General features: G+C 42.2%; 1 protein-coding gene and 1 pseudogene across 1 annotated transcript; both read left to right on the top strand.

Moving 5' to 3' along the window:
* Nucleotides 1-59: 59 nt before the first annotated feature.
* On the top strand, nt 60-11283 carry LOC131365862 (FRAS1-related extracellular matrix protein 2-like; annotated as a pseudogene).
* A 943-nt stretch (nt 11284-12226) lies between these two features.
* rnf150b (ring finger protein 150b) lies at nt 12227-20437 on the top strand. The gene is made up of 7 exons (XM_058410218.1): nt 12227-13105; nt 16052-16302; nt 17107-17178; nt 17462-17544; nt 17617-17713; nt 18013-18217; nt 18314-20437. The coding sequence occupies exons 1-7, from the start codon at nt 12655-12657 to the stop codon at nt 18457-18459; spliced, it is 1305 nt and encodes a 434-aa protein (XP_058266201.1). The 5' UTR covers nt 12227-12654; the 3' UTR covers nt 18460-20437.
* Nucleotides 20438-20459: the final 22 nt, after the last annotated feature.

Here is a 20459-nt window from a genome sequence, read left to right on the forward strand (position 1 = left end):
TCTGAACCAAGTTAAAATGTGTGTGTTTCTTCAGTCCAAGGTTAATGAGGGAGCAAATGATGGTTCAAGGCAAAGTGCCATTAAGGTTATAAATGCCTGGGAATTCCTATTACCCTTCCTGCAAACATTTGCCCAGAAGGACAGAGTACTTAAGGAAGTCCTGGGATGGCAGACTTCAGGCATGAAGGCATGAACACAGCATGAACAAAGTTGGCTCCTCTATTCTGCAAATTAACTTCCCTGGATGTTATATCAGGTGTTATTTTGAACTTTCTAAGTTTAGTTGTAGTGGACACCACATATGGGGACTCACATTATGTCCTAAAACCACTTATTGGTACAGGTGGTTATCCCAGGTATGGATCACTTCTCAATTACTTTCCAAACTCACAACCAGTTGACTGTAATGTATTTCTCAACTTTGGTGTGCGGTACAAACTTAAGCCTGTCACAGAGTCACCCAAAGTAGATTTTGTACCTTTCATGGTAGAGAGGTTGGTTAATCAAGACAGGAAGCTACAGCAGGAGTACTTCCAGTTTAAAGTCATCATAGAGGGTACAGCAAGAAACGGCTCTCCTAAACCGAGTTTCATCTCACTGATGATGATGGAGGTAAGTCAGTTTGTGATGACAGCAATTACCACTGATATGCTAGCAGCTGAGGATCTAGAGTCCAACGTGGATGACCTGGTATTCAAAGTGGTCTCTCCTACAGAGCAAGGTATTATCATTAGTACCGGCAATCCAAATGAACCCATTAGTGCTTTTTACCAAAGAGACCTTCGCGATCTAAAACTTGCTTTCAAGCCTCCGGGAGAGGACTCTGATTTCGAGAGGGTTCTACATGCTGAGTTTGAGGTTGTTGATCAAGAAGGTTCTACATCAGGTCCTTTCTCTTTTATGATTGTGGTAAAGCCCATGAATACACTGGCTCCAGTAGTCACCTTGAATGCTGGTCAGTTTCTGTTTAAGGGCCAGTCCAGACCACTATCCAGCCATCTAAACCTGCGCATCAGTGATGAAGACAACCTTGCATCATGGAACCCTAACAGTTCTTGGTTCGGAGAGGAAATTCTTCACGTCAGATGACTTGGATGCTGGTGTGGTCATGTATGAGCATGATGGGACTGAGACTTTCAGTGACAACATTGTTTTCAGGATGACAGATGGGAAAAATGAGATAGAGTTCTTGTTTCTGGTTACCATAGTCCTTCAAGATGATGAGCCACCAGTTGTCAACGTGAACACAGGCTTAATTTTTGTGAAGGGAGAGACTAAACAGATTTTGCCAGCTGTTTTAAGTGCAACAGATGTGGACTCTGAAAACAGACATCTGAAATTCACTCTAGTGTATCTGTATCCCTCAGTGGGACAAGTGCTTCTCAGACAATCTCAGACTCCTGAAGACATTGCCGCATGGAGGTACAGTGACTCTAATCATGTGTTTGAATGAGTGGCTGTGGAGTGGTATCTCAGCGACATCTTAGAAGGAAAGCTCTACTATCGCAATGTTGGTCCCCAATTAACATCCACAATTACAGACCAGTTTACCTTTCGAGTTAAAGATGACAACAACCCTTCAAACCAATCAGGAGAGCATATCTTCTACATCAAGATTAATCTGATTGATGATCTGGCTCCAGAACTGTATCCTGGAACCACATTACGGGTTCCAGTTCGGGAATATGAACTGACTGTTTTTAACAAGTACATGCTGCACTTCTGACCTCACTTCTGCAGACAAGGACCTTTGTTATATATTCTTCTCATCTTTTAAAAAAGAAGGGACCCCGAAACAAAGCTTCCTGGGTCACTATTTTTGACTGATAGTCCAAATACCATAATTGTAGAATTTACCCAGGAATAGATTAATTATGGCAAAGTGGAATACAAGCCACCTGATCAGGAAATTGGTGTTACAACAAGAGAAATCCAATTCACCTTTACAGTTAAGGATACTGTTAGAAACTTGGCGAGAGGTCAATTAACTATTGTGCTCCTGCCAGTAAACAATAAACCTCTGCAAATTACCAACACTGGGTTTACTGTGGTGAGTAACAGCACCTAAATAATTGACAAAGATGTCTTGGATGTAACTGATCAGGACACTGTTTCAGAGAACATTACCATCACAATAATACAGACCCCCAAAAAAGGGGTGCTCAGATTCCAGGAAAAACTTCTCACAACTGAGAAAATGTTCCAGCTCAGTGACATAGAGGTAAATTTGTTTGTTTATATCCACAGTGGAAATAGACACTTTCTACAAGAGCAGTTTAAATTGGATAGTGATGGTATTCATCAGGTACCTATAACTGTGAGGGTCACTGTAAAGCCAGCTGTCCCAGTTGTCACCATACATCCAGAAAACTTAGACATAACTGTTGAGGTAGCTGAGAATGGAATAGTTTTAAGATTACATTTGAGGATTGCTCAAGACATCAGTGTAACCTTTAAAGTGGAATCTGCTCCCAGATTTGTTGTAATCCATGTAAACAAAGTCCAATCTAATATGTTTACACTTCACAGCTTGATAAATGGTGCAGTGACCTACATCCATACAACTGGTGAGATAGGACCAGCCAGGATTAATGATTCTTTTACTCTTACTGTGTCTGGCGAATGGATTGTGAATGGCAAGATTATTCAAAATGTCACGATTCATGTGTCTATTCATCCTATGGATAGCAGTTCACCTGTCGTCCACATAGGGAAGCACTTTACTGTCATAGAAGAAGGTAAATATACAAGCTAGGCATTTGAATACAGAAACAGAATTTATTCTGTGCACTATTATTTCACAGCCATGTTTTGGATTTGTTGAAAATGTATCTCCTGCACCAGGTTATGAAAAATCAAAATCAGGGATTGCAGTTAGTACATTCACAGTGAAAGATATTCAGCTTGGACATATTTATTATGTCCAAAGAGTTCATAAAGGTACAGAGCCGATGGAGAATAGGTTTGCCTTTCAGTGCACAGATGGAACCAACTTATCTGACTTTCCCTGTTATCATCACCCCAGGAAATGATGAGGTACCTGTCGTGTTCTGTCAGGAATTTGTGGTAATGGAAGGCATGAGCTTGACAATTGACATTGCTGTTCTTATTGTAGTAGACATTGATGTTCCCAAAGACATCCTGGAATTTGATATTGTTATCAGTCCAAAGCATGACAGAATTGTTGGGCATCTTACAAATAGCACAGAGCTGATTGTTAAGTTCAGACTGGAGCAAATCCAGGCTGCTTCTTTAATCATTTATGAACATGACAGCTCAGACACCACAAACAACACTTTCAGAGTACAACTGACTGATGGGAAACACGTGGTTGAAAAACAAATTGCCGTTTTGATTCTACCTGTGGATGATGAAACACCAAGGTTATCTGTAAACAATGGTCTGGAATGGACATTTATCCTTAGACAGCCACCATCTCAGGGATTCTTACAGCATTTAAAGCAATTTGTAAACTTGTCCATTAGGATGAACTTCACCCAGGATGACACTGATAAAGCACTTATTCTTCCTGGTGTTTCTGTCACTTCCTTTACCCAACTCCAGTTAGCTGGGAGTAAGATCCGATATGTACACACTTCAGAAGAGGAAGATCATTTGGACAGCTTTGAATTCCAGGTCACGGATGATCCGAATGCATGGTTTCGGATGTTCCGTTTATCGATCACAGACATGAATAATAAGAGACCGGTTTTGAGCATGCACACACTTGTTTTGGGTTGAAGCACAGCTAAATGTATTATACCATTCGAAGTCAGAGTAGAGGATCAAGACACACTTCATCACCTTCTCCGCTTCTCAATCACACGAGGCCCTGTACATGGGAAAATACTCTACAACAGTACACACTCTGTTACCACATTCACCAAAGAGGACCTGAAGGAGAACCTCATTACATACAAGCATGATGGATCAAACCATGGCGAGGACACTATCATGTTCACTATCTCTGATGGAACCCACGCCGGGTTCTATGTACTCCAAGAAATGGAATATGAAACCAGCAAGCCTCAAGTTCTTAAGATCAGGATAAATCTGGAGGAACAAGTGACTCTGAGACTAATAGTGAACCATCTCTTACAATGTTAAAACAGGAGAGCTCAGAGAGAGTGCTCAAAACTGTGAAAAGGTCACAAAGGAAGGAGGTGAGGAGTGTGGATGTCATGTACAGATTGACAGAACCTCCAAGATATGGCTTTTTCAGACACTCTGAACTGAACAACATTAATACATTCACTCAAGGTAAGTACAGTAAATGTTCTTTCTCTCCCTATTGAAAATATGCTTTTAAAATCATATTTAGTGAAAAATGAGTTAATAAAGCTTTAGAAAGCTTTACTTTGTAACCTTTTCTTGTAGTTTCTATAGCCAATATTGATGATTTGAAGATCTATTACATCCTTCTTGATGGAGTCAATGCCACCAGAGATGTTTTTACATTTACTGTGGAAGACAAAGGTGAGAACCACAGTTGCTCAAAGACATTATGCAAGAAATAAAACACAACAGAGTACACTGTTACAGGAAAATAATCAATAGCTTGTTACTGTTAACACTCCAGGGTTGATTATTTTCCAATAACAGCACACCCTTAAATGCTAATGATTAACGTTTACAAGGAGTTTATAGACTGCATTCCTCAAACTAAACCAGGCTTATGTCTGTACTGACACATAGTTGAGAGTTAGAGAAAATGAACACAGCTGTGTTTACAGTTTGTGTGTTTGTCTTTGCAACAGTGAGGTAATTGTTATCCCCAGACCCATTACTTAAGCTGTGCAATAAAAAAAAAAAAACTAATAAATATTCCCTTTGCTTGGAATTAAATGTAAGTGTATACTGCATAAACTTATCATTGGAGCACTCAATGGTAACAAGGTGGAGACACTCACACAATGAGGAGCTCATTGAAACTCAAAGGTTTAGAGGGAAATCGCCTGAGTCCGGAGTCATTCCGGCTCCACTGGTGCTGGGTGTCCTTCGAGAAGCAGATTTATCAAACAGAGGAGAAGAACAACTTGCTGTAGGTCACACTGAAGCACAGAGGTTATCTGGGAGAAATCTCATTTGTTAGTAAGTCTGTGTCTGAGGACATAGCCCACATATTAAGATATCATATACTACTGTTTATTTTAAAATATATGGCAATTAACATCAGTGAAATTGAAAGCATTTTAAATTTAATTGTTTTGCTATTCTCTCAGCTGTCAGTACAGTAGATGGCACCACGGTACTCGGTCAGGATTTCCAGGTCAGGCCACAGTGTCAGGTCAGTTTAATCCTGGTCAGACTCGAGCCACATGGAGGCTGCAAGTCCTTGAGGACGAGTCATATGAGATGTGTGAGGGCTTCCAGATTGTTCTCTCTGATCCTGTGCTAACATTACTGGAGCATCTCAAATGTTACAACTGTAGAACTCATTGACCTGGAAGATGGTACACACACACACACACACACAGACACACACCTGGATACTTAAATATCTGCAAAAGTCATGTGTGTGTGTGTGTGTAGAGTCTACAGTGTTTGTCTCCCAGAGTGAGTTAAAGATAGAAGAGGATGTGGGAAAACTTCTGATCCCTGTTCAGTGATGAGGGGACATCAGTCAGGAGCTCATGGTGACATGTTACACACAGCAAGGTAGAACACAAATTTCTGAAATGTCGTACACCTAAATGTTAAAATGTGTCTGAGTTCTTAAATCATTTCAGTTTATAATAACTAAAGATTTGAATCCTTACACTGTCTGAAATTTTATATGCCATTTAATTTTATAAAACCTGAAAGTTTCCTCTAATCACATATTCACACTATTCTTTTAGCTGTTCTAATTTCTAATGGAGTATAATCTGTGTTTGTGATTGGTGTTTCAGGCAGTGCGAGAGGAACCTGCCCCGCCTCTGTGCTCTCGTATTCTTATTATATTTCCCGACCCGATCAGCGCTCCAGCATCCTCCTCTTCCAGCAAGGACATAGAGATAGTCTGTGTCAGGAGAGTTTTAATGTCTGGCCACGCCCATGGGTGGGCGATTAGGAACAGAACACCCCAATGTTCACATCGTGATCCTGCTGCATCATGATGACGGTAAAGAGAAAGAGGAGTTTATGTGCAGTAGGATTTCCTTCAGTAAAGCTAAATGTCTTTTTCTGTGTGTGTGTGTGTGTGTGTGTCTTAGAGCCATCTATGTTCTTCACTAAGAGTGTCTATGCAGTGGAGGAGAGCGCGGGTGTGATGGAGGTTCAGGTCTGCAGGAGAGGATCTGATCTTTCTCACCCAACTACAGTCACTCTTACCTCACAGTCTGCTCAGGGTACATCATTGTCTAACATCATTGTTTATCCATCCACCCATCGATTTATCTATCTTTCTATCCATCTGTTTATCCATCAATTCATCATTATCCATGATGTTGGAGAACCGGTCCTGGAAGCTCCAGAACAGTTCCAGCTGGCTTAGAGCATGCCCATGAACAGCACATTGAGACAACCAATTAGAGCCCTCGTTGCCATTGACGATTCAGCAAGTGATGGTAAGACAACAAAAAATAATAAAATTATACAGTTACATGTATTTGTATGCGTGCATGTATAAATGTGTGTGTGCGTGTGTGTGTGAGTTCCCTCTCTGCAGTTCGCACTCTCAGAGTACAGTGTGGATGAGGTGGATGGTGGCATTGTTGTCATGATGATCAGATCGGGACACCTGACACAAAAGTCAGAGGTCAGGTGTTACACATGCCAAAGTTCCGCCCAGGCCATGATGGATTACAAAGAGAGACCAGACACTGATGTGTCAATCATCACCTTTCAGCCAGGTAAAAATGTGCTAATAATAATTTTTCGTTTCATGCCATTGTCTGTACCGCTTATCTGATCTATTCTCAGGTCACAGGGAGCCTGTGCCTATCTCAGGCATCATCGGGCATCAAGGCAGGATACACCCTGGAGTGCCAACCCATCGCAGGGCACACACACACACTCATTCACTCACGCAATCACACACTACGGGCAACTTAGAGACTCCAATCAGCCTAGAAGCATGTATTTGGACTGTGGGAGGAAACCGGAGCACCCAGAGGAAACCCACCAAGCACAGGGAGAACATGCAAATTCCTCTAATAATAATAAAATATTTATTATTATTATTATTATTATTATTATTAGACATACATGGTGTCTTTGCTTCAATTCACAGGAGAGGGAGAGCAGAAGTGTGAAGTCACTATAGTCGATGATTCTGAGTATGAAGAAGAGGAGGAGCTTCGTTTGGTTCTTAGAATCTCCAGCAGCCAATCAGCAGCAAGGATATCTCTGGGAAAACAGAGAGAGGCACTGATCAGGATTTCAGATCAAAAAGACAGTGAGTCCTCACACACACACACGCCGCAAAGAGCCAATTCAAAGAACCCACTCCTGCATAAATAACCTTAAAATGTTATTAGCTTGCTTTAGTAATCCTAGATAGAAATATGTCATCACCGTTGAATGAAATATATTGGCAACTAGCCTTTTTTAGTGCTAATATTTTAAACTGAACCATCTCACAGCAAGTTCCTGTCTCTGTTCTTGCAGAACCTGTCATCCGGTTCTCTGAGACACGGCTCTCTGTGCGAGAAATGAGGAAGCATGATGAGACGGTGACTGTGTGAGTGTCAGTGCAGCGCTTAGGGGATTGTTCCAGAACATCCATCGTGCGAGTGCACACACGGGACGGATTGGCCACCGCTGGAGAGGATTACACACCCTTGTCTGTTGGTGAGCTGTGAAGATAATCTCTTTAATTAAACAACACAATATTCATTCATTCATTGATTGTCTATAACCACTAATTCCTAGCCTATCCCAGCACACATAGGGCAAAAGGCAGGGGTACACACTGGACAGGTCATCAGTCCATCGCAGGGCCACACATAGACAAACAACCATACACACAGGCAATTTAGAATTACCAATCAACCTAATGTACATGTTTTTGGACTGTTGGAGGAAACCAGAGTACCTGGAGTAAACCCACACAGGCACAGGGAGAACATGCAAACTCCACACAGAAAGGCCCCTGCCTGTTCGACCCCGGGATTCAAACCCAGGACCTTCTTGCTGTGAGGCAAGAAGTGTGTGTGTGTGTGGAGCTGAAGGTCAGATGTTCAGCTCAGAACTGATGACATCAACATGGTGGCTGATATACAGGTAACACAAGGTGTGTGTGTTGACATCTCTTTCAGAACACTAAAGTAATCGTGCACATAGACGAATGGCCATCTGAAGGGGGCGTCACTTTTCCTGAAGTCACGAGTCTCCTGGTGTATGAGAGCGAACATGCTAGAACGCACACACACTCCGGACACGAAGCACATGCTCCTGCAGGATATCTGCTCGTCTGTGTGGCTGTGAGCATGCTTTATATTTTTGTTTACCATGATACTGACAAGAAACAAACAAAATAAACAAATGAGCTCAAGTGAAAGTCAAAAAGATTACTACAATAAAATAAAATAATAAAAAGTAAATGTTTTATGTGATGAAATTAAGGTATTACTATTAATTAAATTATTACTTTATTAAGTAGATTATTTATATATATTCTGTTTGAGTATTTCCAAAATAAATGATTTAAAAATTGTATAAATTGAATGTTTAGCTGGTTACGAGACTAAGCCCAGTGCTTTGTGTGTGTGTGTGTGTAGGTGTGTAGGTGTGTGAGCCACAGCACTCGCGATTCTCTGCACTCTTGTCAGAGAGTAGGCTGTGAATGACACTCTGTTCCGCTGGTGTTGGTGGGGCTGAGAGTGAGGCAGTGGGGCAGTGGGGTGAGGCAGTAGGGCAGCTGCATGAGCTGCAGGAGAATGTGTTCATGGCTCCAGTGTGGGCCAAGCTGCTAGATGGGGTGTATTTCCAGGAAGGGTGGAGAGTGCAGTGTGTGGTGAGAGCTGTGAGTGTGTTAGGGCAGAGAGGGCTGGAGCTAAGCAGCACTGTAGTACATATTAGCACTACAGAAGGTGAGAAACACACACACACATTACATTTTTACACATTTCTATACTGCTTCGCGTGAACATTTCTATACAGCATTAAATCAGTAAGAGAACAGCAGCAGGTGTTTGGTTCTGCAGTCAGTTATTTTATGTTTCAGGTCCAGGTCTCTTGCTGCTGATCTCCACATGATCTCTACTTCCTCTCTCATGGTCAGACACTCTGAGCTCGGATGTGTCTTGTGTATTTAACCATCGCTGCTCCAATCTGCTGGATCAGCACAAGGTCACCACTCGATATGGATTTGTTCTCCACACAAACACACTCACACACTCTGAAGAGCCCGAGTACACACCGATTCTACATCAACCTGGACGTGGAGGTGTGTGTGTGGACATTCAGAGCGTATTGTGACCTGTTTGTGGTGGGACAGTTAGCACGGACAGGCAGGTACAGTATGTGTTATGATAAGAATGTTCTATTATTAGCTATTATAAGCTATCGTTCCTGCCATTCTCTATTTTTCTCAGAGTCTGGTGCAGTCCTTCGTATCTTTGCAGCTGCCGCTGTTCATCTCGTACCTATATCCTGCCCTGTCTGGCTGGATGAACTTTGACCTGCGCACTGAGTTGCGGTTGATTTTCATCTAAGACACATCTATTCTGTGGCATCAAGGCATCTCCAGTCCTCTCTGTAATGAGCTATAGGGTGTGTGTATGTTCATGAACGGATTTTTTTTCCTTTTCATATCTACTTGTTTTCTCTTTCAATCCCTTTTTTCCCATCTCTCTGTCTTCCTCAGGCTCTCTGTATCCCACCAGCATGAGCATAAATGATGAAGGCCAGCTGCTGGTCAACTTCAGAACAGAAGCTCATTTTCGGGAACAATTTATCCTGTCACACTTGGGTACAGCACATAACACAGACAGATTATATTTCCATTCACTTTTATTTTATTCAATTTGTAACTTATGAGAGTTGAACCATAAGAAAACCTAAGACCAAGCTTCTGTTGTTTGCTAAACTGCCAGTGAAGCTATTAGGACTCTTAACACGAAACATTTTCAACTTTTTTCGCTGGAACTACATAAAATGCTGGACAGGCCACACCTACAAGAGACAATATGTGTGCTGTACATGGACAAGAGATAAACTACAAGCAACATAAGCAGCTTGCTAGAGTGTGTGTGTGCATGTGTGTGTCCTTCACCAGGTTCCTCGCTGCAGTCAGGGGTGAGGTGTGTGGAACAGCCTGAGCTTTCCTTCTTTCTGTCTCTGATCAGCACCAAGTCCTCCTTCAAACATCCGACTCAGACCTGGAGCTTCACTTCTGAGTATGCAGTGAGACACACACACACACACAGTGGATAGGAAAATAGTGCATGCCTTTATGCGTGTAGCTACTATGATTATATGTTTGAATTATGTCTTTACTACAATGTGTGTGTGTGTGTGGGTCTGGTTTAGGTTCGAGATTACTCAGGCACCTATACTGTGACTTTGGTCACAACACACGCTTCTGTCTGATGTCAAAGTGAGAGCTCTGGCTGTCTAGTGGCTCCATGGGGTTTGGAAAGAGTCAGATGTTGTGTTCTCTGAAGGTATGAACACCACAACCATGACTTGAATGATTCAGGAATTTCTCTCTTACACATTTAACCTGTATTTAAGTGGAGCAGCACTGTTCCTGAATGGTTCGACCCAGACATCGCCTCTAATTCAAACTTTTAGCATAATGGGGTCAATTCTCTGTTAGACACCTCAAGGTATTAAAAATGTAAACACACTGTACCAACAACCACCACTGGTCTGCTATCCTCTCACCTTCTGTCAGGTTCTCGTGTATACGGTCAGTTATGGTGGATCCGGTGGCAAACCCCGGCTCGTCTGTCCAGTGCCAGATTGAGAAGCTGTTCCTGTGTGCAGGGGCAGATGGATCCGTGCCAAAGTACGGACCGAGTAGCGTCAAAATCTTGGTACAGAACATCCACAAATCTCATGCACAATGTAACTCATGTGTATGTGTGTTAAGCAATATGTGTAGGGAACATAACACTCTGTGTGCTGTGCTGTTGTGGGAAAATAACAAACAAGTTAGTTCCTGTTCTCACTCGTTCTTTTACCAGAATCTCTACATCTTTCTCTCATTACATTAATTTGACAAAAAACAAACAAACAAACAAACAAACAAACAAACAGGAGACTGAAAATTACAAAGCACTAAACAGGAGACTTCTTCCACGTTACGTAAACTTGCCCACCGTATAAACAATTATGTACTGTTTCATGCCTTTTAAATCCCTGTCTAAGGACGGCTTCAGCTTCTCTTCTATGCCACTTTTTCAGGTGTGTTTTTAAACATCATGGCTTCACATTATAATTTTGTCTTTTCTGATGTGTTGGTCCTGGTTCCCAGTGTGTATTTGCAGGTCGCCCCGGGTCGCCAATGGTACGTCCATGTATTTTACACCATCCACCCCGGAACAGGGCGCAAACGTCACACCAAGAGCGAGAGCGACCACCACTCTATAATACAATCAAACTCTAAAAATGAGCAAATCAGACAGCAGAACATCCGTGGCACTAACCTCCAGCCAATCAGCATCCAGGGAGTGGCGAGTGCGTCACATGTCCCTGTAGGAGCTGCATCAGGTCAGGAGATTGACTCACACATGATCGAGGAATCACTTGGAAATCAGTCAAAAGATTCAATGTTCTAGACATCCATGGTGCTTTTAACCATCACAGGCTTCCTGACTGGAGTTACACTCTGTGTGTGTGTCCAGGAAAAGGAAAACACAGAGCACGAAGAAACACACACATACTCTGAATCTGAACACACACTCTGTCTCAGCACACACACAGGCTACTGGACCACACACTTATTCCAGTTATCCCAGAGGAAGAGAGAGAGAATGTCCTGGAAACTCTGAAGTCTGATGGCTGAACATAGGACACAGACACACACACACACACACACACAAACATGGTTAAACATATTTGATAAAAGAAGAAAGATTAAATTTTGAATCATTTGTACATTTTTTGTTACATGTGGTTGATAATAAAGGTATGTGTGTGTAAAACAATAAATTATATGTCTTCTTCCAGTAATAAAAAATTTGATTGATTGATTGTTCTGTGGGCGTTTTCTAACACCACCACTGGGCGGCGCTGCTGTATGTTGTCCTGTGTGACGTCACCGGAAACGAACCATGACACGCAAAGAGAAGAAAAGCTAAGGGCTGTGTTCCAATCACCACCATTTCTTACTGTGTAGGGCAGGTGTACTGTTCGGGTTTCAGTAATTCGTAGACCTCAGCGTGGAGCTCGGAATCATAAAATCCCACAATGCACCTGTGCTGTTCAGGATAGTGGAGTCGGTTTGGGACGCGTCCAGGCTGGACGACACTATGTTGGTGTTTATGTGACGGAATGTGGGAGCACCGTGACACAATGGTGAACAAAAATCGTTAATCCGTTGATAAAATCCGTAACGTGAGCGTCACTCTCTCACGCGCACACACACAAACGGTGCTCGTGACTGTCAGATGTAGGGAATAGTGTGTAGGGATTAGGGCGCCATTTGGAACGCGACGCACAAAAAGCATAACATGGACTAGACACGGACGCGCTCGTGCCTCTGCACCGGAGTCAAAAGAGAGAATGTGGCACTCGGTAACGGAGGCGTGCCGCGGCCTCGCGCTGTCCGTGTGGCTCGTGTCTCTGTGTTTGGTGCACGCGCCGTGCCTGGACTTCGCGGCAGAGAAGGAGGAGTGGTACACGGCCTTCGTCAGCGTCACGTACGTGGACCCGGTCACAGCGGAGCTGCGCACCGAGAAGAGCGAGTGCGGCCACTACGGAGAGCACTCTCCCAAGCGCGATGCCAAAGGCTTGCTCGCCACGGCGGTGTCGGCGCGCGAACGCCACGCCTGCGACCCCAACACGCGGTTCGCCGTCCCCGACCAAGCTAGCGCGTGGATCGCCCTGGTCACGCGCGGAAACTGCACGTTCAAGGATAAAATACGCCACGCGTCCGGGCAGAACGCATCCGCCGTGGTCATCTTTAATGTCGGGGCTTCCAACGCCAACGAGACCGTCACCATGCCACATCCGGGTAATTCCCAAACAAACCATTCAACATGTTGTTCTTGTTGTTGTTGTTCCTACTTGGAACAACAACAACAACAACAACAGCTGCACGCGACACACAGGCACCGGTTTACACCTGAGCCACATCAGCCTCTGAGAAAATCTCACCTGTGTAGTGTTTCAGTCAGACGGAGTGAGGGACACACCAACACATTCAATACATTACAGAAAAGAGGAAGACGTGAGGGAAGAAAAAAGAAAAGTACCGGGAGGAAAGGAGAAGAGAACTATAGAGCAGATAGAAGGAGAAGAATAAGAAAGGAAAAAGAGACAGGGATAAAAAAAAAAGTAAAGGAAGGAGGGGAAAAAGAGTGGATGCAAAGAAAGACAACAGTAATTTAAGAAAGAAGAAGGAAACTGGAAAAGTGAAAGAGAAGGAGTAATGAAAGGTGGAAGGGAAGAAAGATAAGTAAACAAGAAAGAATAAATAAAAAAAAGAAAAGAACACCTCAGTAAAGAAATGCTGGAAATGAATAAAGAGGGTAAAGATGAAAGGAAAAGAAAGTAAGATAATAAAAGACGGAGGAAATAAAACAGCGGTAAGTTGATATAAAAAGGAATGAAATGATGATAAAAATGTAGAAGAGAGGAATTAAAAAAAGAAAGAAATGAAGATAAATAGTAGAAAAAGAAGGAAAGGAATATAGATAGAAGGGAAGAAAGTAAGGAAATAAAGGAAAAAAAATAAAGACAAGTGTCACAACAGTCTATTCCTGTGTGTGTTTTGATGATGATGAGTTTATTAGCCCATGTCCCCATTAGCCACGAGCTAAACTGTGAAACTTTAGCTGGAAGCTCATAAACTACATCTGAGATGTTAGCAAAATGCTAATAACAATTCACACCTGAGACAAAACAAATCATAAATAAACCCAAATTAATAAAAGAAAATCACCACAGATTTCAGTCATTAAACATTTTTATACACAATAAAACCCTTATAGTGACAGTATTTTAAAATAATAAGTGCTCAGTTTACACACTGAAGTGTCTGAAATGCTTCTGCTCCTAAAATCCTCTCAGGAATTAGCAAGAGCCTGGCTTATTTATTTATTTATTTACTTTTGACAACTTTTATATGTTAATAAGCTGTAAATTATTGAGATATTATATGAAAGCACAAAATGAGCAGAGGGGAAAAAAATGAATCTCCTTCGCCTTTAGTAGAAAAGCTAGTGTTTGCTTGAGGTTAAAAAAATAACCCATGCTAACAGACTTAACATCTGTTATCAGGGTTTTTTCTCATATACATTACAGCACAGTGAAATTCTTTCTTCGCATATCCCATCCTTGGAGGTTGGGGTCAGCCATGATACAGTGCCCCTGGAGCAGAGAGGGTTAAGAGCCTTGCTCAAGGGCCCAATAGCGGCAACTTGGCAGTGCTGGGGCTCGAACCCCCGATCTTCTGGTTAACGACCCAGAGCCTTGACCACTTGAGCCACCACCGCCCACCATTACATTTACTACCATTTCCTAATCACTGTTTTTTTTAAAAAATTTTAAATACAGCAGATCTTCTTCCGATCTTGCTAATGTAACGAACAATTTGTGCAAGATTTAAGACCAGAAATGATTAAGAAAATCATCACATACTCTCCTCAATCCATGTCAAGTTGTTCAGAATAGTTCAATAGACTAATTTAGGTGGTTTCATCTGAGTAAAGTAGAAAGGTGTTTCTTTTGTTCATAAATATGTCCTCATAAAACACTTAACTTTTTAGAACAGAAATGGAAAATCCGTGAGTGTAATTTTGTGCCTTAGTGCTAACATAGAAGTGGAACATGTAAACGAACAGAACTCGTCTCACCGGTTTGCGGTTATTTTATGCAGTTTCCTTTTTACTCAGCGTTGTCAGATAGACATTGGAACATCCCTGATTTCTCGACTCATCCTGGACAGACACTGCAAGGACAGTGTTGTAGTCAATAATATTTAGGTCAATATGAACATTAAGTCAGTTTGAAGAAGTGTTAAGTTTACTGAAAACAGAGGTTCAGGTTTAAATAATGTTCATAACAGATTATAAACACTATGACTATACAGGATGCGCTATGTAACCCAGGCTGAATTTCATCTATATTGATGATTGTTATAAATGCTGGTTATAAAGCATTCTGCTAACAGTTTATAAATGCAGGGTAAACATTGCTATCACAATGCCCTGTCATAAATGATTATAACTTTATAATGCTTTGTGCATATGTTATAGCATGGACAACACATCATAATGTTAGAAAAACAAATTAAAAAGTTAATTTCAAGCTTGTAATTGTTAAAAAAAAAAAGAAAAAAAAAAAAGAATCACCAGACAAAAGTTTTGGGACAGCCCTCCAAATCCTTGAATTCAGATGTTCCAATCACTTCCATGGCCACTGGTGTATAAAATCAAACACCTAGGCATGCAGACTGCTTCTACAAAGCATGGGTCTTCATGGGTTTTCATGGGTTGGGCTCGGCCCCTTAGTTCCAGTGAAAGGAACTCTTACTGCTTCAGCATACCAAGACATTTTGGACAATTTCATGCTCCAAACTTTGTGGGAACAGTTTGGGGATGACCTCTTCCTGTTCCAACATGACTGCTCACCAGTGCACAAATCAAGGTCCGTAAAGAACCAGTGAAGAAGATCGGTGAGTTCATAAAGACATGGATGAGTGAGAACACCTCACCCTACATTAAACCCTACAGATTAAGAATGGGATGTCAGTAAATTCACATGCATGTAAAGGCAGACGTCCCAAAACTTTTGCCAATATAGTGTACATTCAAAAAAAATTTTTGCAGTGTGAAGCAGTCGGTGTATTTTGCTGAGGCCTAAAAATGTTTCATGTTCCTCTTCATCTATCTATCTATCTATCTATCTATCTATCTATCTATCTATCTATCTCTCTCTCTCTCTCTCTCTCTCACAGGTACGGGTGATGTGGTAGCGATCATGATCCCCGAGCACAAAGGACGCGAGCTGGTGTTGCTTCTAGAGCGGAACGTAACGGTGAACATGCACATCACCATCGGGACACGCAACCTGCAGAAGTATGTGAGCCGAACCTCCGTTGTCTTTGTCTCCATCTCCTTCATCGTCCTCATGATCATCTCACTGGCTTGGCTCGTCTTCTACTACATCCAGAGGTTTCGATATGCTAATGCCCGAGACCGCAACCAGGTACACACACACACACACACACACAAATATCCATGTCAGGGACTGAGACCAGAAAAAAAAACAAATACTTGTACAACCTGGTGAAACACACACACAGGCTTACTTAGTATAATCACATCAGCTTCTGAGACCCACCACCACGTAAACACACAGACATACACACACACACACACACAAAACATACCAGTGTCACATGCTGAGACCAAAAAAGAAGAAAACGTGTTCCACTGACACACACACACACGAGTGAGTTGCATGTGCAAACACAAGAGAAGCGCTTGCTCTCACACACCTATCAGGATAACAGTAATGTGTGAATTGCCTTATAAACATTTTGTTTGTTTGTTGCAAAAAGCGTGGTTAGTGCAGGAGAGTCAGTGCTGTATGTGGAATGCGGATAAAGTGCAGTCAGGTTGCAGCATGTTGGCTCGTAAACATTCCATACAGATCCCAGTCAGCATTCCGGATGGTGAAACGTAAGCAGAGGTGGGAAGGAAGATGGCCAATAGGGTGTAAGACAGGGAAACAGAGACAGAGAGAAAGATGGAGAACATAGACAGAGAAAGAGAGAGAGGCTTGGTGTGGGAGTGATATAGAGAGATGGAGAGAGAGAGAGAGAGAGATGGGTGTGACCTGATGGTGAACTGATGAGGAGAGACAGAGATAGAGAGAGATGGGTGTGATCTGATGGTGAACTGATAAGGAGAGATAGAGAGAAAGAGATGGGTGTGATCTGATGATAAACTGATTTTAATTAATTAATAAATTGCGTGTGCGTGTATGTGTGTGTGTTTGTGTGAGTAGAGGCGACTCGGTGATGCAGCTAAAAAGGCCATCAGTCAGCTCCAAGTACGGACCATCAGGAAAGGAGACCAGGTGAACACACACACACACACATCCCCTGTAGTGTTGATATCCTAACCGAACAGTCAATAGTATTTATACTGTGACCATCAGCAGACCCACTCAGGATTTATAAACTTATCCACCTATGTACCTTTTTAAAAACATTTATTTTTGTTTGTTTGTGTGCTCATACACTAAGATTATGATATCAGGAAATGAAACAGTTGGGAAAATAAAACAGTATTAAATATGACATGGTGTTACTTTACTATTTTTAAACATTTTGTGTGTGTGTTTGTGTGAACCTCTCCAGGAGACGGAGTCAGACTTTGATAACTGTGCAGTGTGTATCGAAGGCTACAAGGCCAATGATGTCGTGCGAATTCTCCCCTGCAGGTGAGGGCACGGTGCTAAACACAAACACACACACACACACACACTCTCACTCATTCCTTTGTCCTCCTGCAGGCATGTGTTCCATAAAGGTTGTGTGGATCCGTGGCTGGTGGACCATCGCACATGTCCCATGTGTAAAATGAACATCCTGAAAGCGCTCGGGCTTACGGTAGACACACACACACACAGAGGTTTTTTTTTTCTGTTTTAGCATAAACAATGCTCAGTCTTTGCTTGTCAGTCTGGGATGTTGTGTGTTCAGATCTTAGCAGATATTTTTTCCAGATTGTTCCATTGACAGAACACGTTATATCCAAGTTGGCAGTGTTTATTGCTGATTAGTGTTTGAGTTATTGACATTTACATTATAGACATTAAAGATTGCTAATAGTTTAAGTTTGAGAAACAAAAACAATCAGTGGGCTTAATTGGAGCTGTTTTTGGAGTAAAATTGTGTGTGTATTTAAGTCGAGTGCAGAGTGCCTGGACGAGCTCCCACTGGACTACGACCTGGCTGTCGGGGGTGTGGCCCTGAATGCCATGGTACAGAGTGATGATGTCCTTGTTGGTGATATCACAGGGGGACGTGACCCTGGGGTCAGGATGGTGGGTCTTCCTCAGGTCCTCCTGGACTCGGAGCCCATCACGGAGGACACCTTGCTGACTGAGCAGAGTGAGTTGTAGGGATGTTTCCTGATCTTCATATCGCTTGGTGTTTATTTGTGATGTTTGTAATCAATTGCTTGTGTTTGTGTCCTCATCTCATCAGGTGAACTGCAGCCAATAGCGAGCAGCAGTTCAGAAGCATCGCTCGCTGCAGGGGCGGGGCAGTATGACATGGCCACGCCCACAGACACAGCGAAATGCCGACTGGGCAGCAGCCTCGGTCACTCCAACCACGGATGCACGGATTGAGTCGCCCCCAGCAATGACAGAGTAGCCATGGCAACAGGTGACGCTGACTGAGCTTCCAGTGGAATCTCCTAGCCGATGACATCACACTATGACATCACTGCCTGCTGCATTCCTACCCTTTACTCTTTCTGTGTGTCTGGTGTTTGAGGAGGAGATACACCAGTTCCTCTTTCTCTGTTGATTTACTCCAGAGTGTACACTCGAGTGCCGTATATTCCGGACTATAAGACACTGAAACTCCTCATTCAGCTGAGCGATGTTACATTTATACGTCAAATATGCAAGAAACCAACACAGAATAGTTTTATTTTACTGCACTAGTCAAACTGTTAAACTGGGAGGCACTGGCTATAATCTTTTAATCCAAGTTGTGCTATTGATTAGATTTTGCTTTAGTGGAAGGTTTAAAGGGGAAGTGTTGACCGAGGTGAAGGACCCCTCAAGACACCATCTTGGGTTTAGCAGTGTTTAGCTGCTAATACACTCTTTACTTATTTGCTTGTATATTTTATTAAGAAAGCTTTCTGATAGCTATAGAAACTTGACAGGTCCACAGTCAAACACTAGCCAGCTAGCCTATCTAGCTATTTATCTTTAGTTAATGCAGACGAGTGGCAGCCTCTCGTAACAGCAAACTAAAGCAAGCCAGTTAGCTTTCATTTTTAAAAGTTTTTTTTTTTAAATGATCGTTTCCTCTTCAGTTCATTTCAGTCAGGTGCATATGTGTGATGTCACATGACCTGTGTCTAAGTTGCTTAGCCGACCACTAAACCAACAGGAAATATGTTGATGACGCAAACCAGCACAGTTAGCTAAGTACAAATATACTGGTAGTTTGAAACTAGCAATGCTAACATAACAGAATTCAGTCAGTTTTTCGCTGCATAGCATGAGGTCAAGTCTCTACAGCTTCCTTGTTCTGTTCTACATATTCCCGTTAGTTAATAAACACATATTTAACATAAATCTCGCCTTAATTCCACAGGTTAGCTAGAGTTATTTGCGAACTCTAGATTGGCTGCGCTTCTCATATGTAGGTCTTGTGACATGTATGGGTTTTATGCTAGTGACTAATGTTTGAACTGCTAAAGCAGTGTGTAGCTCGGCAGGAGGATTGCTACGTCCCCTGTAGCAGGTTTTATAGTCCGGAAAATACGCTACGCTACTTAGTTTTCAGCAGACAATCGGCTTTCGCTGCCTTTAAGTCCCCCTTGGAAGTGTGTGCTTTACGAGGTTGAAGTCGTGAGGTATGATGGTTGTGTTCAAATGATTGTAGGTAGAAACCAAATGGCTGCTCTGGATGAACAAAAGTCAAGAAGTGTATTTATTCCGTTTAGTACAATTCAGACAAGATTAGATTTCAAATCTAAACTCGTCTGAAAAAAGTTCCCACCCACATCTACATCTATAATTTCTTCAAATTATGTTGAATCATTTTATTGATATTTTTAGAAAAATCCGGCACTAATCTCGTAATTCAGACATTTCCATCAGGACTTGAAGACTGCACTCGTTCTGCTCGACAATCAGCTCGTTTGTCCATTCCTACATGGAATTTTTTCCATTCCATCTTCTCCTGAGCCGAGTGGATTGAGGAGGGAAAAAAAAAAGTCTCCAGGACATTTTAACTGGGAAAAAGAGCAGTGTTTTATTTTTCTATAGAAGTGCATTTGAAGTGTGGACGATTGGACGAGTGTAGTGTTCAGAGACGATGCGGGACGAGCAAAACCGCCTCGTAGTGGGAAAAAAAAAGACTTCAAACTAGTGACTCGAGAGTTCTTTGCTCGTGTGAGATTTTTTTCTGTTTTCAGAAAGTGCTCTTGACCTTGCGGACCACAGCATTTCATACGCCTCGAGCATGACGGCAAGCCTTTGCACACGTGTTTGTATGTGAGTGGATTTCATTGAACTTTGTATCTTTTTCCTCCGCACGATAATTTTATTGTATATTGTAAATAGAAGCATTTTGTCAAACCCATTCTTCTTTTTTCTCTTTATTT

This window comes from Hemibagrus wyckioides, linkage group LG15 (assembly GCF_019097595.1).
Source record: "Hemibagrus wyckioides isolate EC202008001 linkage group LG15, SWU_Hwy_1.0, whole genome shotgun sequence".
In the NCBI taxonomy this organism is placed as follows: domain Eukaryota; kingdom Metazoa; phylum Chordata; class Actinopteri; order Siluriformes; family Bagridae; genus Hemibagrus; species Hemibagrus wyckioides.